The sequence below is a fragment of the Aricia agestis genome, chromosome 13, assembly GCF_905147365.1.
Source record: "Aricia agestis chromosome 13, ilAriAges1.1, whole genome shotgun sequence".
Taxonomy (NCBI): domain Eukaryota; kingdom Metazoa; phylum Arthropoda; class Insecta; order Lepidoptera; family Lycaenidae; genus Aricia; species Aricia agestis.
Genome location: NC_056418.1, coordinates 11103410 through 11130552, shown reverse-complemented (window position 1 = coordinate 11130552; position 27143 = coordinate 11103410). Strand labels below are relative to the sequence as shown.

Sequence of the window (27143 nt, the reverse complement as noted above, 5' to 3'; positions counted from 1 at the left end):
TATTGTTTAGGGTTTATTTAATTCGGTAGAGGAGAAACAGAAATAATCATTACTTTACGCAAAAGCCCAAAAGAGCTTCAAATGCAAATTTTACTTTATCTGATCGGGTAAATACCAGTTTACCGGGAAAATGTACGGTTTTATGGGTTTTGTACCAAATAATATACTACAACGGTACATTCTTAGGTATAAAACCATTGTTTTACGCTTGAAGATATTATTATAGCTGAATGTAATTTGTGTACAGTCAGAAATAAACATAGCCTTTATATTAGAAATGTAAGAATTCCTGCGTACTACGGAAAAAATTGCAAAGCAAATTGTGTGAAAAATGTAGCATGTAAATATTTCTTCGAAATTGTGGCATGGCAAAGACCGTAATTAGTTCTGGTCTGAAACACTGAACTGAAAACAGAAACATGTTTAATTATAATTGAACTAAAACTAAAACTCTTATACATACGATTAATTATTATAAATAATAGCTTACTTATGGCTATACAATATACATGACTAGCTCACAAGGAATACGTACCATTCTAAGGCCCACTGCACACGTTCAAATAGTTTGATCAAACATTTGCCAATTTGTGTCAGCTCTAGTATACCCAATTACCAATCTTTTTGATTTGACAAAGTGTTTGGACGTGTGCGGTGGTTATAAATTCAATAATATTATGGCACTTATACACCTATTTTAAATCGATACACTCCATTATCGATAACCCACTTGGTCAGTTTATAAAAATATGATATTTTATACACTATCATTAACTACGTAGAGGTAACTAAAGGAGAGTTGTGCTTAGCTGCTTAGTAACAAATATAGGAACGGTATACTTTGCCATAGTACATGGTATTGCAATTAAAGTTTGTAACGGTGACCGCACACTCTGGCCAACAGTTTGACAAGCAATATGGGATAGCTTGCGAGCTGCACGCTTATTTAGACTACAATATATCCTTTTTGGATATCATTGCACTTAATTGAATGTGGTAAGTCGTAACTCGTAAGTTATTACAAAACATTTATTTATATTATAAAAGTGATATATATTGCAACTATTTTAGCCACCGTTTCATAATTTTTATTTTATAACCACAAGTGAGGCAAAGAATCCTTTTTTCAATTGTAACATTAAATAAATTCTAAATAGGCCATACTGTTTTGCTACTATTTTATTTTACTATGTTTAGTCCAGTTTTCATAATATACAGAGTGTTGCCAAAAACCAACAATATTTTAACTATCCTATCAAAGCTGTAACTTAGAATAAATATAAACTTACACAATCGCTTATAAATAAATAATTAATAACTTATCTGTAAACACGTAGATACTCATCTTTATTTTATTTACACATTTTCGTTTTAATTTTATAATTTTTAAATAAGTCTGAAATGAAATAAATACGTACAAAATTAGGCCACGCACTAATCAATATAATCTTACGTTTTAAAATAATACTATTTATTAGCTTAAACTTATCAAAATACAAAAGATGAATTTAAAACAATTAATCAATGTTTTGAAAGACAAAAACGCTACGAAATGGCTGTGTTATTCAGTACATAGTTTACGTCCTTATACAGTCAGTATAAGGACGTAAAGTGAATGGATTTAAGAGTTCATAATAGGCCCCCAGTAGGTATTATTTAGACTTAATTCTAGTTCTTTTTAATTGTTCAGTACATGGTGTGTTAAAATTGTCCAATTCATGAGTAATACTGCTACAAGTTCAGTCTCAAGCTTCGATTTCAATGTTAGGGTCCGAGCACACTACACATAGGCTCTGCGGCCTCTTCCACTGTCTAAAGTGTTCGTGTAACTCACCACTGACACCTCTGAACTACCTTTTCGTCTGCAATCTTTGCAGAGCCTTGAAATCTGTGTACAACAGAAAAAAATATAATGTATTTTATTTAAAAAAATCAATATATAAACCATATTAAAATGGACAAAACTAAACTTTCATTACGACAAACAAGGACAAGGAATTTTATAACTATTGTATGATAAGACTATTAAACAAAGTACATAGCCTAAAGTATGATATCGTTTTTCAATTCGTAGTTTTGAAGATTTACGACATTTATTAAAATAATATATTAATAAATAAATTTATAAAGTAACGATCAATAACATGCACAAAAGTATTATTTACGCCTATGTAATGTAGCAGATAAGTAAATCTAAAAATATTTTAAAATATTACCTTAACATACGACCGCACGGGCTGCTGCATCACGTATATCGCGAATATGAGAACACCCTGTAGCGCGTTGATGAGGTCGAACACCGACCAGACGGACACCGCCTCGGCGTCCGCGCCAGCCGCCCACGAGACCACCTCCAGCACCCACGATATACCCATGATGACGGACAGCAGGCAGCATGTGCGGAAACTGGGGAGGAAAATGGGGATGAGCATTTTCGGGCAACGAATGCACCTTGAAGTAGAGGAAGCTGGAAGACATGCCTTAATCCAAGCTGATACGAAGTAATGAAAGATTTTTTTTACTATACTTATTACGGCTTATCAAATGTAACAGGTATGTAAAAGGACCATCACCATATTATTGCATATAGCAACTTTTCCGGGATTTTTCAAATTGCCAGTTTCTGAAAAGCTTACGACACCTTTCACCGCTTCAGGAATTAATACGGCGAGAAAAACTGGTTTTAAAAACTAACACGGGACCATTCACATCAATAAGTATAGCTTACATAAACGTCGTTATCGAATAATATTTAACTTTACACTGCAGATTTTGTTAGCAGATAATTTAAGTAGGTAAAGAAAATTACTTACACTTTTTTATACTTCTTGAATCTCGCACTGATGTTGCTGGAGAGGGGTAATGTGGTTGGTCGCTCGGCTGGCGTCTCCGGTACATTCTCCAGCTGCACCAGACCCTCCGTCGCGCTATAGCCTGACCGGTTGAGGTATAGAGCTAAAAATATTGAGCATTGAACAAAAGAAAATAAATTGTGTTCCTTTTTAATTCGGGATTTTGTGTATAATAATTATGCGCACTCTACACGTGGGCCCATGATCGACAATGATCGTTCATCGTGCAGAGCAACCAAATCAATTATCGGCGATTGCGAGCTGCGAAATTGGGATAGGAAAGATCATCCATTTTGGTCCAAGGTGTAGAGGTGGCATAAGAAATATAATAAAAGTAATTGACAATAATACGATATTATTTGGTAAGCACTTCATTGGCTCACATACAAAATGTAAGTACAATAAATATTATGCATTAATATTAGATTAATATTCTTCGAAATTCATCATCACCCTGGATATAATAATTAATCCTATATTAATATTAGGTGGGAACAGTTTCATTTCCATTTTTCTGGATGACAACCCACGTAGCAAAAAATTAAATACCAATGATGAAAACGGAAATCACAAAAGGTCAACCCTGTAATTAAATCCTTATTGGACCTTTGAATAAAATTAGAAAAATGAAAAATGTTAATTCTAAATTGATTATTCGGTAATACTTTCGTAATTCCCTTACATTAATTCCTACCACCGGTACGGAATAGTTCCCGATAAAACCCAGAGCGTAGGAACCTCACATGGCAGAACCTGCGTAAAAAACTACAGCCGAGACAAGGTAGGTTCAGATGACAAGCTTTCACGTGCTTTGAAAAAAGGGCGGTGAGTGACTGTGGACTCCTCTTAGGCGCTTTCATTTGAACATAACCTAAGGCTAAGAGAACTTACGTGATACTTTTAGCTTGTCATAACCTCCACTTGATATCCTGGCTCCACCGAAAGTTAGCCTGTTATTGGAATCCCTCTGTGATGATCTCTCTGGTACAGGAGTGCCAAGAACATTTTCTAGCTGTACCAAATCTTCTCGTAGAGTTGAATTTGAGTGCTGTATTTCAAGAGCTAAAATAAAAAATGCGCAAAATAAATAATGCGTCCAATAAGGGCGAAGCCAAACGAGCGTAATTTAGAATTTCGGTCGCTTAAATATCTACAAATCATGACTCACAAAATTACGCTCGTGTTAATCAAACAGGACTTTTGTATGAAACTGAACCGAAATTCTGCGACTTACAACTCACAAATTACGCTCGTTTGGCTTCACCCTAAAATAAAAACCTAGAGTTAGAGTCTTTTTACTATTATTATGCAGTCTGAATATTGAACTTAATATTCTGTGCTTTAAAGCTTTTAATAATTTTATAATGTTAAAATAGTAATTTTTCTTCTCTATATTTTCAGTGTATAAAATTGGAGCAAAAATTAGGTCAATGTTGTTCCCACGTTGCTCAAGTATTTGTTTTAGAATTTTGTAATTTATTTTGCTGCTTTAATAAGGGCGGATTCGACCAAACGAGAGTAAAATTTTACTCGAGTATAACTGTCTCCTAATCTAAGAGTAAGCTGGTTTTGGGTTTTTTCAACTTGTAATCCAAGAATAAGGTTATTATTACACGGGAGTAAATATTCATACGGGCTATTTTGGTGGAGTAAATATTAAACTGAGAATAGTTGCACAACAGGTTCAACTGTCACGGTCGGTGTCATTGTGAACTATAATTGTCATTTTATTTCATACTCTTCGAGTAACTTGGTAAAACGCAAACGAAGATATCCTGGAGTAAATTGAAGGAGTAAAATTATTCTCAGTATAGTCACACTCGTGTAACTTCAAGTTTGGTCGAATCGGGCCTAAAAGTGTCAAAGGAATTCGTATAAAAAGTCATCACAAGAGCATGAAACTTTCCTTTAAAACGTATGGTAGTACAAAAATAGTAAAATCCATACATAGTATAGTAAACTAGATGACGCCCGCAACTCCGTTGCGCCAAAATTCATTTATCGCGCAGGAACCGTACATTTTTCCGGGGTAGAAAATATCCTATGTCTTTTCCCGGGACTCAAAGTATCTCCATGCCAAATTTCAGCAAAATCGGTTCAGCGGTTTGGGCGTGAAGAGGTAACAGATAGAGAGACACACTTTCGCATTTATAATATTAAGTACGGAAGTGAAATGTCTGCCTTTTACCACTTTACGCTTAAACTGCTGAGCCAATTAAAGTAAAGGAGATACTTTGAGTCACAACTCGCAAAGGATAATTTAATCTAGTTTAAGGCCATCCAATGAGCAAACGACCTTGACCATACATTTGCCGCGTTGCCGAGATCGCTCCAAAATCCTATTGTTTTACTAATCTTAGTTCAAAATTGACCTTAAAAAATTCAAACGGCAAATAATATGTAGTTTATGAAATTGTCGATCTATTGGCGTATGTTTCAAATACTTAAACATAATTTGTAAATACTAGGGAGATACTAAATGTATGCTTGAATTTAAATAAATTGGTATTACTTTGGAAGCTGATATTATCATGAGTATAAAAAACAAAAATAGGAAATTAATAACGCAGAAAGGAATATTCATATGCTGAAGATTATTGCTGTATTTTTATTATAATTTTGTGGCTTTCAAATTATCAGTTAAGACTCTAAAAACGGTAAATTACGCCATCTCCGTAGGGGGAGCGCCTTAATTATACTAATAATTTCAGTGCAACAAAGTCACAGAAAACATCTAGTTTGAAATACTTACGTGAAATATCTAACAGCTTGTCGTGTGCGGCGAACGCTCTCGCTGTCATGAAGAATATTATGAGGTTGCTGACCAAAATGATCGCCACAGGCCCGTAGAAATACGGCAACGCTGCTTGGTCAGCTAAAAAATAAATAAAATATTTATAGGTATTATATTTTAATGCATATCTGTTCCAATCGGATTTATTATAACTTGAGTTCTGAACTCAAGTAAATGACAAACCAAAACGCTTGACAAGCAAACATATTATTTTGTTCTCCGATATTTGCCCAAAATGCTTGGCTTAGTGTGTGATCATGTCACCCTATAGAAAGGAGATGATTAAGTACTTACATTTTGGATGTTATATTTTGTATAAACGGGCGGCTTTACATCCACAAATAACATCCAAAACCAAAAATATGCATTCTTTAATTCGTAAGCACTTAATGATTTTCTCCTTCCTATAGGGCGACATGATCATGTTTGGCCACAGCCAAACCCTCTAAAACAAAATATGATAATATAAAAAAATCATCTCTCTTCGCACATTGGATTGGATCCAACTTACTTTTAAACCAGCATCCCTTGACCCCGAAGTTCGGTTTGAGGTAGGTACTGGGCACGGCCGGGGAGAGGTCCATCACGATGGTCACTATCAGCAGCACGACAGGTAATACTATCGCATACGCACAGTACCACGCGAACCTCCGCCTCATACTGCGCACTGTCACCGACCTGTCTATGTAGCGTCTGCGAAAAAAAATATGAATTGAAAACTATTGAAGCAGCGTTGTGGATATTCTGGATGGGTAAAAGGTTCGGATGGTAAAAGACACGTGATATAATTGAAGTGAAAACTTCTGTAGTAACGCAAACGTGCACTTTTTGGGATGGTTAGGAGTTAGGACACAAGTGAGCGCCAGCGTAAGCGAGAAAGTAATGGAACCCTTTTTTTCTACTGAAAATCCTACTTTGCCGTTTCATTTTCAATTCTCCCGACTTTCCCGAAGTTTGCCAGATTTAAAAAGGTGTTTTTCAGATTGACTTGACAGTTGACACCAATTCGCGAGGCTCGCCACGCTGTCTGGCAGAATCCGTGTTTCACGACAGGATTTATTAGCAAAACCACTCAAATCAGTGGTCATAAAATACAGTCCCATTACATTTTAAAACCTCTCTGGGCCACTTCGAATCAAATCAAAATAGGAAAAAACTACAGCGACATATTTTATCAATTTGTCTGCGATGTTTTGGACAACTTTTAACCAGTTTTAACGGCTTAGCAAATGCGAATAGTTCAATTTTCAGTCGAACACTTCGGTTGAAATCCGTGTCTAAAATATTTAAACACGCATTCAATTTTGGAAACCACTCCGGCCAATCAACAAACGATTTCGACGTTGATATGATATATGTGCTTGTGATTGGCCGACATCGAGTTCCAAATGACATTTGTAAATTCAAAAAGCGAATTGAGAGCTTTTACAGGGTCTAGTGGATTTCTGTATTTCATTGTGACAATTATTTATATTGTAGTCTTTAAAAATTAATTTGTCGTTTTTTTTTTGTACAAAATAGGTAATTTTTGACCAAATAAAAACATCAAAGACATAAATAGTGCTACTAAAGTTGAATGATATCGCAAAGTGACCTATGTAGTTTTATCGTGGTTAAATCATAAAGTTAATATACTTACTTACCTAGCGGAATAGAGAAACAAAGGCCTGAGAAGAGAGATGTCTCTATCAGTAACACTGCGTGGTAAAAAGAGACGTGTGAATCGTGTGATACGTCATGACAGCGGCACTCTTTTTTTGACGTCCGGTCGGCACGTGCCGCATGTTGACAATACATAGAATTCATGTACAATCATGCTTGTGTAAGTGTATACGTACACATTTTTTTCAGACAGATGGAAACCAATTTCGGTTTCGTTTTACAGCTCGAGATTGTTGCTCTTTTCCGCTAGGTATATTAACTTTATGGGTTAAATTATTGCGACAATTCTTGACTATTTTTTTATAAACTAAGCGAATAGTACGGGAACCCTACAACATATTTTTTTTATTACTATCAACCCAATTTTTGTAAGTAGCTTCGTTTTGAATTTTGATAAGACGGACAACATTTTTTAGCTGCGAAAAATCTTGAAAGTGGTAGCTAACAGAAATAGAAAGGATTTCATACTTTGACTTGATGGTCCTAAAATATGGATTGTTCTATTTGTAGGACAATGTTACTCTTAAATTATATAACTATTAACCTATCAATATACAAAAAATCAGCTTGTTTTAGGGTTCAGTAGTCAACCAAGATTTGTTGATTACAGAACCCTATAACGGAATCCTAACGAGCTGATTTTTTTGTATATTGATAGATTAATAGTCAATTCAAAGTATGAAATCCTTTCTATCTCTGTTAGCTACCACTTTTGAAATTTTCGCAATTAAACATATTCTTCGTCTTAACAAAATGAAGCTACTCACAAAAAAATTGTTTGATAGTAATAAAAAAAAATTTCTAGGGCTCCCGTACTAAAAGCTTGATCTCCCAGTTTCTGATGTATTATCATAATATTATGTAAGCTAAAATTAATTACACTGCACTAATATATTTAAACTATGCCAACAAAATCTCCATACATATCGTTGACAGGAAGTTTAAAATTTGATACTTTGGACATTCCCGCATAGTTTGTCTAATTGCGCCCGCGGTGGACCGCGTGGTGGGCTAATGAGACCACCGGCGACGGGGGGCCGGCGGGCCGGCGTGCCGGGGGCCGTATATCATCGACACGTGTAGGTTGTCATTAATTTTACCAAGATATAAAACGGTGGACACACCTAGAAGGTAAATGTGCAATGATACCCGATGTGACATGGATCGATACACGTAGTGTCTATACACACCATGCCGAAGTTAAAGTTCCGCATGATTACGTCAGCAATATCAAACGCATACAATATGACGCGACGTAATTTCGGCATGTAGTATCATTGGTAATTTAAAAAAAAAACAATACACGCGTAATCATGCGGAACTTCGGCCGCGTTTTTACGGCCTAGTGTGTTTAGACACTTAGAAGCTAAAGGAGCAATGTGGCATTGTAATTTAAACCTAATGTGGCATTATAGGCCGTGCACAAATTAAAGATCGCTCTGCAAAAGATTTATTTCATGAGGGGCGATATATCATGCACTCATATTGTGCAGGCTGTGCGGGTCTTCCTATTGGCATTTGGCAGAAGTGTTCATATTATGACGTGATCAGACGATGACTTGTTATTAGTAAATATTGTACGCTATCTTCACGTTCTAGTTTCGTAGATATTAAACTTGTGCGTGGCCTGTAATCGCCCCGCACATTAACAGTTCGCCGGCAGGCCGTCGCCTGGCAGTTAATCGGAAAAGACCACATAGTTGACGACTACGACTAACGATTTTGTAGATTTTGTATCGACGGTCAATGACTGCGGCCAGGCAGCCTGCCGACCAGAGCCTGCAGGCGGACTGTTAATGTGTGGGACCCTTAAGAAGCTTACATACCTGACGTTGAGGTAGGTGTCGAAGCACATGACGTTGAGCCAGAAGAAGCACGACACGAACGAGAACTGGATGAGATACGCTGCAACAATACACCTTATTAGCCGCGTACTGACTGAGCGAGCAGCCTAGCGAGGCAAATCCTCGGTCGGTAAAGAAGTGCCTCACCCGAGGCATACGCATGCCCTGCCTCGCCTAAGCGTGCCGCGGCCCGAGCCGAGCGTTGTATTTTGTCGATGCTCAAAGACGCCTCGTTACCCCTCGTTTTGCCTCACTTGCGTGTTGCGTTTCAAGTTAAACTGAGAGTCGATGCTGGCTAAGCCTTGCGCCTTGCGGTGGCTCGGAAATACCGCGCGAGGTAGCCTCGGATTAGAAAACATAGAGATCAAGAACGCCTCGCGCGGCATGCGCACCGCGGCAAATGTCTGAGGCTGCCTCGCTAGGCCGCTCGCTTGGTCAGTACGCGACTAGAGACACTATTTACATATTATTATACAGAATGTTACAAAACAGAGTGACAATACTTTAGAGTTTAGTATGTTACAAGAGACGTGTGATACATGACAGCAGCACTCTTTTTTGACGTCCAGTCGGCACGTGCCGCACGTTGACAGTTTAATCTCATAGAATTTATGTTTGATCATGATTGTGTAAGTGTATACGTACACAATATATTTTTCACACAGATGAAAACCAATTTTGGTTACGTTTGACAGCTCGAGATTGTTGCTCTATTCCGCTAGGTATATTAACTTTATAATCATGGTTCAATTGACATGATTCGACCGAATGATGTAGTTCCGTCAACTGCCTATGTAGAAATGGTCGAAAGTCGAAACGGCTGGTTCCAATTTGGGAATTTTTGTGACGAGTCGAACGGGAATTGTCTTAACAATTTGCAGATGCCAACTTCTATTTTTCATACCCCTAAGTGTTCAGTCTACTACAATTGTGCGGCATTGCCAGACTTCGGCACGGGGTTTGTGTGCGTGTGACAAAATTTTTCGTTTTACAATTATTACTAGCTATTTGACAGAGCTTTGCTCGGTATTCGATAAAACACGAATATAATGACATTTTCTAAAAATGATTCCTAGCCAGATCTATATAAGTACTAAATAAAAGCCTATATACTAAATTTCATGAAAATCGTTAGAGCCGATTCAGTGATTCCAATTATATATAACTAGCTGTTACCCGCGACTTCGTCCGCGTCAACCAAATGTAAAATACATAGGTAAAAAATAAAAAAGTAAAAAAATATCCTCCTCCTTTTTGGAAGTCGTTTAAAAAGTAACCTAAGTTACTCCTTATTATATTATGTGCTATCTGCCAATAAAAGTCCCATCATAATCGGTCCAGCCATTTCCGACATTAGCCGGAACAAACAGACAGACATACAGACAGACAAAAATTCTAAACATTGTTCTTTTGGTGTAAGTACCCTCTAAATATTCATATGCATATAGTAAAAAACGGTTATTTTAATATTACAAACAGACACTCCAATTTTATTTATATGTAATAGATGTAATAGATGTTCCGCGCGGCTTCCCTTGCGTGATTTAGGAATTTCACGCAACCATACATTTTGCAGCAAAACATAGCCTATGTCCCTTCACGTGTTCTATTCTTTGTGTTTGCCAAATAACATAAAAATTGCTCCAGTAGTTCATAGGTTAATAAGCAATTCCATATTTTCCCCCCTTTTTTCCACATTTTCATCTATTTCTTCGCTCTTATTAGTCTTAGCGTGATAAAATATAGTCTATAGCCTTTCTAGATAAATGGGCTATCTAACACTGAAAGAATTTTTTAGATCGGACCAGTACTTCCTGAGATTAGCGCGTTCCCTTTCATTTGATTTCCCACGTTTTTTCCATATTTTTCTCTATTTCTTCTCTCCTATTAGTCTTAGCGTAATAAAATAGAGTCTATAGCCTACCTCGATCAATGGGCTATATAATACTGAAATAATTTTTCAAATCAGACCAGTAGTTCCTGAGATTAGCGCGTTCAAATAAGCCCTTTCAAATAATTTCCCCCCGTTTTTTCCACATTTTCCTCTATTTCTTCGCTTCTATTATACTTAGCGGGATAAAATATAGCCTATAGCCTTTCTCGATAAATGGGCTATCCAACAGTAAAATAATTTTTCAAATCGGACCAGTAGTTCCCGAGATTAGCGCATTCAAACAAACAAACAAACAAACTCTTCCCAATTATAATATTAAAGTATAGATATATAATATACAAGAATTGCTCGTTTACATATATGAGATTCTGCATTATCCCCCTTATAGCCAAGATTTGATAACGATAATAAAGTGTTTAGCAAAACAACCATTGCAGCCTGAACTAGTAGACTGTAAAAACTATTTTACTACTATATAATTATTGCATCTATTATTTTAACCATTTAACTGCGCCAACAATTGTTTACTACACATTTTAGTAGTAGCAATTCAGTTTAAAACAGTTTTGCTTAGTAGTTTAAGTGGGATTTAAATAGTAGTTTGAGTTGTAGATTAGTCCAAACTTTTGATACATGTTATCGGAGTAGAAAGCTATGTTTGACAACGGAACTTTGTTGAGTTCGCGCCAAATGCTCGGACATTGAAACTTTATACGAATTCGAACTGAAATTTTATTGAGGGTTAGAAGATCCCTGGAGGGTCATCAGAGAGTCCTTCAGGGCAGCTCTATTTCTAACTGGTACCTATTTGAAACTGACATTAAATTATGAAGTACCTCTTTTGATTGACAATGATTAAAAAGCAATCTAGGTATTAGTAAGTATCTAGGATAAAGGCGTCTACCTTATAAATAAGAAAATATATTTTATACTACTCTCATAAAACATCTACAATGAATATAATATAATAGAATGTTGTAACAAGAAATATATTGTTTGTGCAGTGAGTTTTCCAATGTATTAAGTAAGCAACTCTGAAAATTATGTAGATGGATCGTGGGTGGCTATTCAGAGCCTTAATAAATATTTTGTAATGTTTACTTCATTTAAGCAAAAGTTTACTTTGCCGAAATAATATTTAAATATTATATTGATAAAAATCCAATAGGTTCTTCTCGGCGGGGTACTCGTAGTTCCCGAACCGGTGGTAGGCCTCATGTAGACGCGACGTTCTGAAAGTGTTAACTTTGGTAACCTATTTAGAAATATTTTTTTATTTCATTTTATTTCATTTCAATAGAAGCTAATAATATTCTATAAGAGACCGCACAAACAATATTATATTATTTCTTGTTACAACTTTATTATATATACTTATATATATATATATATATATATATATATATATATATAACGTCGTTTTGCTTTATAAAGCATTTCGCCCATATTATTTTAGTCCATCGCGGCTATCCCGTCGCACAAACAATGGTCGCCCTCAGTCTCGAGTATTAATAATTATAGGGGTTGGTGATAAAAAAGTAAAAATTTAGGGTTGTATTTGGGTTGTGTGTATTTTTAATGCCACATTATAAAAAATAAAAACAAAAAATTTCGTCCAAAAATTAAAAAATATATATTTATAACATTATTACTATGAAAAATAGATGTTGGCCGATTCTCATATCTACTCAATATGCTCACAAAATTTCATATGAGAATCGGTCAAGCCGTTTCGGAGGAGTACGGGAACGAACATTGTGACACGAGAATTTTATATATTATAAGATTTTACACCCACATAATTATATATAATTTCTATAATAATAATTAATCTACTCTCTGCTCTAATTGCTCATCTGTGGTCACCGCCGTTGGTTTTACATTTAATGTATACTTTTTTTTTTTAAATATATACTTAATAACTTTTAATGTAAGACTGTTTGGAGATCCGAATAAATAAAAATAAAATAAAACATTCTATTATATTATATTTCATTGTAGATTTACTTAGATTTCATTCTATATTTAAAAATTCATACCCATAGTAGTACACACAGCAGCGGGGAAGGCGTGGCCTGCCAGCTGCGTAGCTGCCAGACAGATGAATGCCACTGCCAGGAATATGGAATGGCATGCCAGAGCCTTGCCATGGGTGTCCCGGAGTTCCGTTATACATAAATATACAACAGCCGTGGCCAGGAGAAATGGTACTGATATCATTAATCCTGAAACAAAGGAATAATATGAGTACTGTATTTATTGTATGTCACGAAGTGACATTCAGAATTTCAGCATAATATTCTAAAATCAAAAATTCAAAACCATTTATGCAACAATATGCAACTTCACAAAATGGCATTTACTTTTGACTGACGTGACTTAAAACCGTTCAAAATTCCATTATTAACACCAAAGAGAATGTCATATACTACGTAACAATTAACACAAAAAGGTGTATTATAGGTTGTAACTACAAGAATCCTAACGAAACCTAGAGTTCAAAATTCTGGGGAAAATTTGTAGCACTAAAAAAGTGCCAATACAAATTATAGTGGTAAAAATGTTGATCACGAGATCATGCTTAGTGACCCACTAGATATAGAATATATTATTTGATAATATATTTGATGCCTTCGTGGTCTAGTAGTTTAGAGTTTGGCTCTCGACTCTCGGAGGTCGTGGGGTCGATTCCCGAGTTGGAAACAAGTTATTTCCAAGTTTGGTTAGGACAATGCAGGCTAATTGTCTGACAAGTAAGATGATCCATGCGTAGATGGGCATGTAAAAAGTCGGTCCTGCACCTGATCTCTTGCCAATCGTGTCGGTCGTCCGTCCCACTGGGTTATGACTTATGAGAGTAAAAGGAATAGAGAGTGCTCTTGTGTAATGCGCACACACTTGGGCACTATAAAAATACTCCTGCGTAATTGCGTTCAATGAAATCGGCCACCGTCACCGAAACCGGTGTGGGAGTTCTTATTTATAGGGTTTCGAATTATAGCACATACTCATAGATAAAACCAAATTGTAATAAAATAATGTATTTAAAGTGGCGATAATCAAAAACAGTAATTATATTACTATGATTTGTAAATCCTGGCTTATTATGTTTATTACCCTGAATGTGGAATAAAATGGCCGATTTGTTTTACACGTAAACAAATTCAAATAATAATTAATTAATTAAGTTTGACCACTTGACTGAAATTTAATATCACGTTTACAAAATTAATGGATTAAAATATAATGCATCCATTGGCGCGGGCAGAAATAATTTCCAAGGGGTGCAGATTTTAGGTTTCTTTCTGTTCTTTTCTTTTCATTGTGCTTTTTACGAACAACAGTGACTGTCTATTTAAGGAGTGAGCACACTGAGACGGGCCGTGCCGGGGCTCAGCGTGCCGGGGCGCATCGCAAAAATCCGCCTCGATACAATTTGTATAGAAGCGGATGCGCGTATCGCACACTGTGCCGGGGCGCATTGGCGCGGATTTTTGCTCGGCGGATTTCCGTCAATGCGACACGGCGCGGCCCGACAAAACCCACTGCGCCCCGGCAAGACTGTGCTAATAGCAAGCGACGCGCGGTCCGCGGATATGATGCGATGCGACCCGGCAAGCCTCGGCTCAAAATCCGTCAATGCGATGCGACCCGACCCGGCAATAGTGTGCTATAGTGAATTTTGCGCTGCGCTGCGCCCCGCCCCGCCCCGGCACGCATCGACAAAGTGTGCGCGAACCTCGTCAACATAAAACATTTAGTGCCGAAACAATACGAACTATCCTTGTACGGCATGGTAATAGAGTTACAAAATGCTTTTATTTCAATAATTCCTGTTGATCCCGAGATTCCCAAGAGGTGCAAGTGCACCCCCTGGCACCCCCCTGCCGGCGCCCATGAATGCATCTTTACTTAGCATCAATTTCATAGATGTAGTTTATATAGTGTTTCGCCGAGTGAGTGAGTTTACAGGAGGCCCAATCCCCTACCCTATTCCCTTCCCTACCCTCCCCTATTACCCTATTCCTTCTTAAAAGGCCGGCAACGCACCTGCAGCTCTTCTGATGCTGCGAGTGTCCATGGGCAACGGAAGTTGCTTTCCATCAGGTGACCCGTTTGCTCGTTTGCCCCCTTATTTCATAAAAAAAAATATAAAACACACCTTTGAGTTGTTTATTTTTTGTCAGCCCCTAAACTACTGTTCTGGTTTTAACAAATTAGATAAAAAGTTACCCTAAAGTTAATTCGAAAAATTACCTGTAGCATACGCTATGAGCGTCATAGACGATTTCGTCTCTTGCAGGGGAGACTGGAAGCAGACCAGAGGGAGAGTCACTCCAGCTGGAATGGACTCATTCCAGAAGGTCTCCATGCAGTAATCCTTGACGCCCAGTAGGTGTGGATGCTTGAATGGCGCGAAGAGAGACCCGTTGAAGAGAAGGTAGAACTCATCCTCGCTTACTATGTCAGGTTCCAGTTTGTACCTAAAAACAGGGAGTGGTAAGAGTCAAAGTGATTGAAGATGTTAATGAATGGGCTTGCTTATTTGCGATCTACGAATATAAAACTAAGGAAACGTAACTCCCATACTTCAATCGTTTTGAATTTGGTTCCTTTTCGCACACTAAAATATGGCAAAAGCCACGAAACACTAACATATGCATGTATTTGACACAGTTTATTATTCGAAGTTTGCGATGGAACAATAACAAACAAACTGAATTAAATGCACAAGTAAGCAACATAGCAAATATTTACGGAAGTAATTTTAGATTACCTACTAAAGATTACTTTATTTAAGACGGTCAATAACTGTAAAATAATATTATACTGAAAGATTCAATGACAAACGTTTCCCAGGACTCAAAGTAACGGGTGAAGCCAAACGAGTGTAATTTGTGAGTTGGGAGTCGCAGAATTTCGGCTGGCAGAAATTCTGCTGCATTCAGATTTCAGTATCATACAAAAGTCCTTCTTTATTCACACGAGTTTACTGTGTAATTTTGTAAGTCATGATTTGTATGAAAAGATATATTTACGCGACCGAAATTCTGCGACTCACAAATTAATTACGCTCGTTTGGCTTGGTTGTGTGTAATTGTTGTGGCTCGTTGGCCCATAGCGTCAAAAATTTACAGACACACTTTCGCATTTATAATAATATTATCAGATAACAAACTTCGAAGACGACCTCCGTGGCTCAGTTGGTGGGCTGTTGGTAGCACGAGCCGGGGGTCGCGGGCTCGAATCCCGCCGACGGAACAAAAAGTTTTTCAAAAGTTCCTGCGTCTTGGATGGGTATTAAATATGTGTATCATTTAATAAAAATCTTAAATATATGTATAGTATAAAAAAGTATTAAATATATTTCCGTTGTCTGGTACATGCAACACAAGTCCTTCAGGTACTTAGCACCGGGCTAGACTGACGTGGTGTGAAGCGTCCATAGATATTATTATTTTTATTAACTTACTTCTCATACGGGCAGGGGTTCCCAACAATAGTCTCGAAGACGTTACTGTCATAACTGAAGATATGCGTCTCGTTCGCCTTGTGGAAGATGGGTTGGAAGGTGAGAGTGGACCGCGTACAGACTGACTTGACCTTTCCGTCCTCATAAGTTACTGTCAGGTTCTGACCGCTCGCACAACACTTGGGAACCACTGGCAGTTGCTTCTTGACTTCTTCCTCCTGCGAACAATAATAATAGTTCTTATCGTTGGAATAAGAGTCAAAATTGACTACCAAAAAAGAAAGGGCTTTGATCAATAGTCGAATCTTTCAAGTCATTTTTTTTAAGTTCTAACGAAGCGGTCAGCAACAGGCGGACCGCGAAAGATCGAATCTTGGACCGCGAAATATTGTTTACAATGTATTTTATACCAGGTATCAATTAATACATAGATATAAGGTATACGCATACCTTTTTTTTTTTTTTTTTTAAACGGGCTTTGGCCCACCACACATTCCCACCACTGTATCTCCTGTGTCGCCAGGATCGACATATAGTATACGCATACCTTATTAATTAAAATAATATTTTAAGCTAAATAGGGCCAGAGTGTTTTTTTTCTGGACCTCGTTAAAATTTTCCCACAGTGTCCGGACCCCACCTAAAACTAATTGCTGACCCCTGTTCTAAAGTATTGGATAACATAGTACAGTCCTCCCAAAGTGATAATGCGCATAGAAATTTTCGTAATTTTTCGGAAACGGTCGTATTTCCCAAGCGTCGGAAGACGTCGCTGCAAGCGCTGTTTTAAACTTAACTTTAAGAAAAACAGCGCTTTGCAGCGACGTAGAGGCGTCTGACATTGTTTGGACGTTACCATGGTAACGCCGCGATGTCTTCCCGGTGAGTTATAGACTGTTATAGCACTTATTGACGGATCGGCGACAGCGGACAGCCACCGGCTATATGATATTTACTTCTATTTCCTTTGGACAAGGTGCAAAATGCAAGTGCATTGTTTGGGGCTCCTACGTTTCATAGAATATTCGGGTGTTTTCGTGATTACGACAGTTAGCGAAGATTTCCAAGTGCATTGTTAATTTGGGAGTACTGTTACATATGTAGATTGTAGAACGTCCAAAGTGAACCACAAAACTTTATATTAAACTTCAAAATGTGTATGAAATTCTGTGTCACGTTACTTTGATTGCAGTATACGGTGTGGATATATTAATTAGTAAGGAAAAAGTAACAGAATATTCAAAGTTTTCTGCTTTCAATTAGTGTTTCCTATTCATTTATTCACATGGACTGTGGAAATGGAAGTTATTAGAAATAGCATTCGATATTAAATTCCAACTGCATGAGTGTACAGTCAGAATTCGATCTGACTGCAATAATATAAATATAAATATGGGAAAGTGTGTCTGTCTGTCAGATCAAGAAGAAATATGAAGTTAGTATAGTACGAACAAAGATACAAAGATCTTGTAACACATATTATATCCATATGACATATTATAGTAATTATAATTAATAATTATGCACTTATTTTAAGAATTTATATCATTTTATTATTTTTTTTTAACAATTTTAATGTTCCACTCTGCCGGTTTCGATAAAATCAACCTCAGGTGTATGTAGATTTAAATACTTATATATTATTTTTTTTATGAAAAAAAAATTGAGCTAGATGGCTGGATAGCATTGGACAACTTTTCAAAAGTACAAACGTAATATTGACGTTAAAACTTTTAATATTGTGTTTTAAAATGTTTAAACGTCAAAATTGTGAATTTATGCAACGAAGTTCATGTTCAACATAATAAAATCAGCCAAGTACGAGTCGGACTCGGGCACGAATGGTTCCGTACCGTTATAAACTAAAAATAAGTCTAAAATTGTGTTTTTGTATGGGAATTGGGAGCCCCACTTATTTTTTATTTTATTTAAATATTATTATTATTAATTATTAAGTAAGACATATAACTGACGCCTTTCAAGTTGCCATTATTGATTACAAGCAAAAAAGGCCAAAAAATAACGTTTGTTGCATGGGAATATTAATTTTATTTTGTTTTTAGTATTTTTTGTTATAGTGGCACCAGAAATACAGAATTTGTGAAAATTTCAGAAGTCTAGCTATAGCGGTTATTGAGTTACAGCCTGGAGACAGACCGACAGACGGACACACAGACGGACAGACATCGAAGTCTCAGTAATAGGGTCCCGTTTTTACCGTTTAGGTACGCAACCCTAATTAAGGGGCAGATTTGGATAAACTTAATTGGCCTGGAGAATTAACTCCCAGGAAAGGACATAGGATATTATAAGAAAGTTAAAATCTTTCAAATCAACATTAAAACCTAACTATACTGTTGCTGACTGTATCAGTGTATATTATACAGCTTCCATATTCATAGAACTTCCTATTCAGGGAAATTATATTACGCCTATCATTCGACTATTTTATTGAATAGTTAGCGTGTATAATGGAAGCTAGTCTATTGATAGAATAAATATATTTAGAAATTCATCCGTGGTCTAGTGGTTAAGAGCGTGGCTCTCGACTCGGAGATCGTGAGTTCGAGTCCCGCGTTGGAAACATGTTATTTCCAAGTTTGGTTAGGATAATGCAGGCTGATCACCTGATGGACTGATTGTCTGACAAGTAAGATGATCCATGCGTCGGATGGGCATGTAAAAAGTCTGTCCTGCGCCTGATCTCTCGCCAGTCGTGTCGGTCTTCCGTCCCACTGGGTTATGAGAGTGAAGGAATAGAGAGTGCTCTTGTGTACTGCGCACACACTTGAGCACTATAAAATTACTCCTGCGTAACTGGCCTGGTTTCAATGAAACTGGCCACCGTCACCGAAATCGGTGTGGGGAGTATTATTATTTAGAAATTGTATTTTACTATACAGTGTACACGTTATTTATGTACTGTTTGGAAAATAAGATCGATCGTCATATTATAATAGTAATTATTATTAATTAATGGTAACGTAGATGATTGTTAACAGCAATCTACAGATAATTACATGTTTAAGCAGATCTTTTAGTCAAGATGTTTTCGGTAATTTCAGCGTCAAAATTTGGAATAACACATATTGTATATTCATGTACATTATTTTAAATGTACATGAATATACATTTAAACTAATAAATCTCAATTGACAAGTATACTTGTTCTAACTTATATTTGAACTCAAACTCAAAGTTAAATTGACAAAGGCATCATCATTGTGGGCATTGGCCATTGGGCATAGACATAGACTTAATTTATAGGTTTATGGGCATAGAAGTGTTATAATGGTTATGACATATTGAATGTACTGTCAGTTGTCACTTCTTGGTGGAAATTCATCTTCAATTAAATAATTTTACACTTTCCTTGCACTTATTCCACTTTATAATATATATTAAAATAAAGTGGAATAAGTGCAAGGAAAGTGTATAATTATTTAATTGTTATAATGGTATTCGCACATTACACTGACTTTACTTCATCTCAATTTATAGCTTGGCTTTGAAGCGTACAAGATGTTTTGGTACGTGGATGGCATCTATCTTCCATCTTAGTTATCTATATTTATCTATCTTCTATATAAACTTATACCAGCCTACTCTATAACAAGAAACACCTAAGAGGTAAACTTACATAAATAAATAAGAAAATCAATTTTGTTAGTCTCGTTAAAACTCGAGAACGGCTGAACCGATTTGAAAATGTGTGTTGAAATATTTGTGGAAGTCCATGGAAGGTTTATATTAGAAAGTGTATACAAAGTGTACAATAAAAAAACCTTTAAACAGCTCAACATTCGGTTTCCTCAGTCGTACATGCGGTTGCGGGAGCATTACATTTTACTCCATCGGTCGGATTGGGCCTGCATTTGAACTTCGCAGAAAATTGGTCCAGTGAGTAGCGATACGAGCTATCGGAGAGGGATTTTTCTCCTTTTCGTTAAAATATTTTACATTTTAATATTACAGTAAAAGGCTTTATATAATGAGAATAAATTAAATCTTGTTCCCTTTTGAACCTAAGAGCTAGATAATCTATTCTAATGAGAAAAATTCGAAAGTCGGTCTGTCTTTCGGCCTATCTGTTAATTATTCAGGCTGAATCAATTTTGATGGAGTTTGGTATGGAGACACACCTAGAAAAGAGCATAAGAGAGTTGCCACCCCTAAAAAATATTGTTGCCTATACATAAATATCACTAGCAACGATGTTGCGAACACCGTCTCGCAGTTTTATAAAAAAGAGCTATAATAAAAGTCTCCTTAGAAGTTTCTATCAAAAGATATCTCATAAAAATTAATCTTTAAATTAAAACTGAAGTGCAAGAGATGAGCAATAAATCAAAAGTAAAAAGTTGTTCAATAAAAGTTACGAATACCATCCGAGCACGACGCTTCGGCGACGATGCAAGTACAGCATTTTTACTTTTTGCTCAAAACTTGAGACTTGCGTTCTACTTTCAAGAAAAGTTATTGATATGTATTAAAATTGACTTTATAGCACAGGATTTGATTTTAGTTTATCTAACCCCCTTAGCCGAGACCTTTTCTTTATCGGTTCTTTATAGAATCGCCGATCAAAATGGTTATACATGACTTTTGACATATTGTTACTTAGCGGTGAATAGTGAAGACACAATTTTTTTTTACTTTATTTTATTAATTGTTATAATAATATCTGTAAGCATAAATCAAGATAAAGCCAATAACATCAATATAATATTATTATAGTCGAATAGAAACTATTTCTGCAATGATTATGTACTCGTAAACTGGTATTCCGCCCTGGACTCGCACAGGTGTAAGCAGCAACTATTAAATTATTACAGTGATACTTATAATAATTTGATAGTTGCTGAATTAATAGTAAATGAATTTAGGTACATCAAAAATTTAGTTAGTCACAATTTATCTAAATATAGTAACTTCAGAACTACGAATAATAAAATCTTAGCTAGCTTCAGCTTCAGTAGGCGTTAATGACATTTAAAAAAGTCTTCGAATAATTTCCCTTCTTGACTAATTCACGTCACCTTTTATACTAGACCTTTAGACCCAATTTCACCAACCTCTGTTTGTTAAATCCTAACAAGGCATTACTTAACGGACCTTGGAAAATTAAACAGACTGTTAAAATACTTATGTCCCACAGTAAAAATATTGTGTATTAAAATATACAATGTTAATTCATGTAGTTTTATTTGCAATAATATTTACAAAGTAACATAACAACAATAACTCCATGGTAACGTCTATGGGTGACACAATAGTTCACAGATAATGTAAAGTTAGGTAAGATAATAATATATGACAGCCCTCCGCCGCTATTCTCGAATTCCTGGAGCAGGCAAAAGCTGCTCTACATGCCGGCGCCAGACTGTTCCTGAATCTGTTTGGACCTCATAATGCAGTTGGCCCAGACGTCGTAAGATCGTTCCAAAGGCCCATCTCTGGGAGCCGTAGGCCCTGACTTGGACCCGGTCGCCTGGTGTGAACATCTTAACTGTGGGCATGTCGATGCTGGCTCTCGATGTAGTCTGCGGTATTTTGCGAAACATAGCGTGAAGGGAAGTTCGAATGTCACGGCCAAACATTAGCTGGTACGGACTTTGTCCCTCGCTGTTGGGGGTGCGTCTCAGACGCGTCTTGACCGTCACTAGCTTACTTAGTAAGTCGCCTTCCTCCCCCTCCATTGCACGTATTGCCTTTTTAATGGTCTGTACGTAGCGTTCGGCTTGCCCGTTTGTGGCCGGATGGTAAGGAGCTGACGTTTTATGTACTATTCCGCATTTATCCATGAAATCCGTAAATTCTGCTGATACAAATTGACGTCCGTTATCTGACACAAGTGTATATGGGATTCCAAAGATGGAAAATAATTCCCTTAGTTTCTTGATACACCAGGAACTTGTGGTATTTTTTGTTGGTAGTATTTCAACCCATTTTGTAAATGCGTCCACGATTATTAAGAGCTGTTGGCCTTGAATCGGTCCGGCAAAATCGATATGCAGCCTTTGCCACGGCCCCGTCGGTTGCTCCCAATGATGTAGTGGGGCCTTAGGGGGTTCGTTTTGTTGTAAACGGCATGCCCTACATGACTTTACTTTCTGTTCAATGTCTCTATCGATATTTCTCCAATAAACGTGGCTGCGAGCTAGAGCCTTCATTTTGACTATACCACTGTGCCCGGCATGGAGTTCGTCTAGTACTTGCTCTCGTAGGTTTTGTGGTATAACGACTCGAGTTCCCTTGAGGATACAGTCATCCTGAAGCGTGAATTCATTGTCATTGAAACCTATTGCGCGTAAGGATCTGCCATTTTGTAGGGCCTCTCGCAAGGTATTTAGTTCCTCATCATTCCGCGTTTCCCGGACAATGGTCATTGGATTGATGTCTAAAACGTTGATTTGAGCGCGTTGATAGATGCAATGCTGGTCTTCGTAGGTTTCGTGCACTGTTTCCACAGGGAATCTAGATAGGTAGTCCGCGTTGCCATGTTTAGCGGCAGCTCTGTATTCGACTTCGTAGTCGAATCCCGAAAGAAAATGTGCGTAGTGAAAAAGCCTCATGGCGCTTAGGGCTGGGAGTGTTTGATGGGGATGGAAGATGGAAGTAAGTGGCTTGTGGTCTGTCACCAGTGTAAATTTCCGTCCATAACAATAAGGGAAAAATTTTTTGATACCCCAGAATATGGCTGTAGCTTCCTTATCTATTTGGCTGTATTTCCTTTCACTTGTGGCTAATGTTCTCGACGCAAATGCCACAGGTCTTTCTGATCCATCTGGTAGCCTATGTGAAAGTACTGCTCCTAATCCTACAGGTGAGGCGTCAGTGGCTATAATTAATTGTTTCTTTGGATCGAAATGTGCTAGAACTCTGTCACTGGCGATTTCCTTCCTTATATTATTGAAACAAGTCTCGCATTCTGATGACCAAATGAACTTGTTTTCTCTTTTTAATAATCTGTTTAGTGGATTTGCGAGTGTTGCCAAGTTGGGGATAAATTTATTATAGTAATTGGCCATACCGAGAAAGGTTCGAAGTTCGTTTCGGTTTTCAGGCCTTTTTGTATCTAATATAGCTTTTACTTTTTCTCTATTTTTGTGTAAGCCGTCTTTGTCTATTGTATGTCCTAAGTAATTGATGCTACGTTTAAAAAATTGGCATTTATCTCTGTTTACTCTTAGGTTACTTTCTTGTAGTTTTTGTAAGACTTGGCTCAGTCTTGTAAGTAGTTGCACTTCTGACGCTCCCTGGATGATAATGTCATCGAAAAAACATTTGACCCCTTCTAATTCTTGGAGTAATTGATCCATGAATTTTTGCCAGAGGCTTGGAGCGACCTTAACCCCAAACATTAGGCGGTTTACCTTATAAGTTCCCTTGTGTGTACTAAGGGTTTGCAGGGCAGCGCTTTCGTCGTCCATTACCATGTTGAGGTAGGCTTGGGTAATGTCCAAAGTGCAGAAGAATTTACCTCCGTTCATTTCAGCGAATATGTCCTCGATAATAGGTATAGGGTATTGTTCGTCCTTTATTACCTTGTTTAGGGTTACCTTGTAGTCGGCACATAGGCGGATACTGCCGTTTGGTTTCACGACGGGGACGATCGGTGTGCCCCAATCCGAATGATCTATTTTAGTGATCACTCCTTCTCTGCTAAGTCGATCTATTTCCTTATCAACCTTGTCTTTTAAGGCGTAAGGAATTCTTCGAGGTTTAATAAAAATAGGTTGGACATCTTCCTTTAGGTTCAAATGGGCTTTGTAGTTAGGTATCATTCCTAAATCAGATTTAAATACCGTATTCGAGTATTCCTCTATAAGCTTCTCTAGTTTAGGTGTGGCTGTGTGTATTGCTCGCATATCTGCCAGATTGATTGAAATTTCCTTCATCCAACTTCTACCAAAAATAGGGTCTACGTCTTGATTAATAATGTATAGTTTTCCATTGAAACATTGATGTTTGTAGGAGCATTTGACGTAAGTCACTCCGACTGGCTTGAAAATTTCTCCTGTGTATGTTCTGAATTTCATGTCTGTTTTGAAAATTCTCGTTTTAATTTTTAATTCATTGTACAGCTTAAGTGAAATCGAGGACAAGGTAGCTCCAGTGTCAAATTCCATGTTAACCTGTGTATTTTCAATTTTAATAGGAATCATGTATTTTTCGGAAATTTCGCTTTTAATAAGATTAATGTCACACAAGCTCTCTTCACTACTCGTAGTGTGTTCCATTTGGTGTGTCGGTGGTGTTCTTTGAAGGCAGACGCGTGCCAGATGCCCTTTCTTATTGCATTTTGAACAGGTAATTTTTAGGGCACTGCACTCATTTGACTGGTGGTCTTCCTTTCCACAACGGTAGCATTTCCCCCTTAAGTCTCTTATTGTGATTGGTGATCTGCGTTTCATATTTATTTTTGTCGAAGTAGTTGGCCGAAGTTGTCTTCTTGTAGATGTTACAGCGTTCGTGTTCCATACTCTATTTCAGTCCTGCGATATGTTTTTATTCTCATCTTTCCCCATTTCCATTGCTGAGGCTATCTGAATTAGCTTTGCAAATGGTGGCGTGTCTCTTTCTTGAAGAATTTTTGTTCTGATGTCGCTATCTCTTAAGCCACGAATAAACTGCAGTGATAGAAAGCTTTCTAATGTAGATTTCTTGCAGTTATGACATTTGAATTCACAATTAAGTGACAGTCTCTTCAATTCTGCAGCGTATATGGCAATAGTTTCATCCTCTTGTTGTTGCCGGGAGATAAAACGATGTTGTAATGCCCACATGCTAGGTTTAGGGTCTATATAGTCGTCTAATAAATCTGTTAGTTCCTTAAAATTCATGTTGATTGGTTCTTCCGGAGAGCATAGGTCGTAGAGTTTCTGGTGAAGTATAGGAGGTAATGCCGAGAGTAATGTGTACACTTTGAATTTCGCATCTGTGATATTGTTCAACAGAAAGTATACAGCTAGGCGCTGAGTGAAATTCTTGAAAGTTTCGTTTTCTTGTAGCGCTTGGAAGTTTATTTTCGGTTTAGATTCTGCTGGGCTGTTGGTAGCCAATTGTGGATTCGACATTGATTGTGTAAGGGTTTGTTCACTTTGATCAGGCATATTTAGCAATATGGTTTTTAATAGTGTAAATTTTTCTTCAATTTCGTACCTGATTTCCATTTCGTTATCAAATTCGTCATCTGCAATTTCCGATTCTATTTTCAGTTGTACTTCTTTGAATGACTGTAGACTTTCTTGTAGGGACTGCAGTCTTGTTTGTATTTCCGCGTGAGTTAGAGTTTCGTTCGAGTTTACGTAATTTTCTAGTTTTGTAAGTTGAGCGCGTGTAGTAGCGCGTATTCTTCTCCATTTCTTTAATTCTGCTGTCGACATCGTCGCCAGATATTGTGTATTAAAATATACAATGTTAATTCATGTAGTTTTATTTGCAATAATATTTACAAAGTAACATAACAACAATAACTCCATGGTAACGTCTATGGGTGACACAATAGTTCACAGATAATGTAAAGTTAGGTAAGATAATAATATATGACAAAAAATTTAACAGCGGATAAGTAAATGCAATGTTAAGTCAACAACGAGTGAACAACTATCAATTCGTTCATTCTTGTTATAAGGCGACGAAATTGCAATGTACAAGATTAATACGACATGTTTGCTGCAATGTGTCACTTTCTTCCATAGGTAGTATAATAGTAGATAATGCGACCAAATTAAAATATCACTGATCGCATACATTTGTTACGCTATAATAGTTCTTCTTAATTTACCAGGTTAATAATTATTATCTGTCAAAGCTGAAAACATGAATCATAATACAAACTTTTATTTACATATTTCGGTTTGGTAATTTTGATACAAGTTAGTATATTTGCAATGTCAAGGAAAATCCGAAGGCTGAATTTTTGGCAAAGTGATAATAAATAATTATTCATAACTATGAAAATAATTAATAATAAGGACGTAGCGGAAACATGGCGGAAAGACTCAAAAGTCAAAACAGATTCTTTTATTGATATTGCATATTATTGTCTTTGAAAGTTGTTATTTTGACTCATATAACAGCCTGTTAAATATTTAACGGACCTCCATAGCAGGAATTAAATTTAACGCCGTGTTAGGTGATTTAACATGACATTAGGGCATGGTGGAACGCTCGATAGCTCTAACAGGCCATTAACTGATTTAACAAGCCATTATTTATTTAACATTGCTTGATGAAACTGGGTATTAGACTAATAATTCAAGTGTTATTAAAGTAACCTACACTTTTTATCTAAAGATATTGTATTTAAAGATGTAGATAATCTAAAAATTATGCGCCGTTGACAGATCGTCATAACGTATAGCCCGTAATTAAGCACTCTAAAAACATAGCGTGGCATGGCGCCTATCTGAAAATCAGTTTATGGCAATAAATCAAAAAATAAGGCCGCGTCAGAGGCCAAAGCGACAAGGCCCGTATTTGCAAAAGGCCGCCTAATAAAGCCCATATTTTCATTACGTGACCAATTTTAAAGGTAAACCTTTTCTTCCATGTCATCAAGTACTCGTGCTGAATATTTATTAGCTGACATGTGACATCTGTTGTGACAGTTCTCAAA

At 36.9% G+C, this 27143-nt stretch overlaps 1 protein-coding gene across 1 annotated transcript in view; it reads right to left on the bottom strand.

The window, feature by feature from the left end:
- Window positions 1-1447: 1447 nt before the first annotated feature.
- Window positions 1448-27143, bottom strand: part of LOC121733104 (G-protein coupled receptor Mth2-like) — a 129599-nt gene continuing 103903 nt past the window's right edge. The window contains exons 2-11 of the mRNA XM_042123249.1: window positions 16520-16737; window positions 15304-15530; window positions 13086-13271; window positions 9135-9213; window positions 6158-6339; window positions 5605-5727; window positions 3744-3914; window positions 2814-2955; window positions 2217-2406; window positions 1448-1888 (exon numbers count right to left, since the gene is read on the bottom strand). Coding sequence (XP_041979183.1) covers window positions 1781-1888; window positions 2217-2406; window positions 2814-2955; window positions 3744-3914; window positions 5605-5727; window positions 6158-6339; window positions 9135-9213; window positions 13086-13271; window positions 15304-15530; window positions 16520-16737 — 1626 coding nt within the window. The 3' untranslated portion in view covers window positions 1448-1780. The remainder of the gene's footprint in view (window positions 1889-2216; window positions 2407-2813; window positions 2956-3743; window positions 3915-5604; window positions 5728-6157; window positions 6340-9134; window positions 9214-13085; window positions 13272-15303; window positions 15531-16519; window positions 16738-27143) is intronic.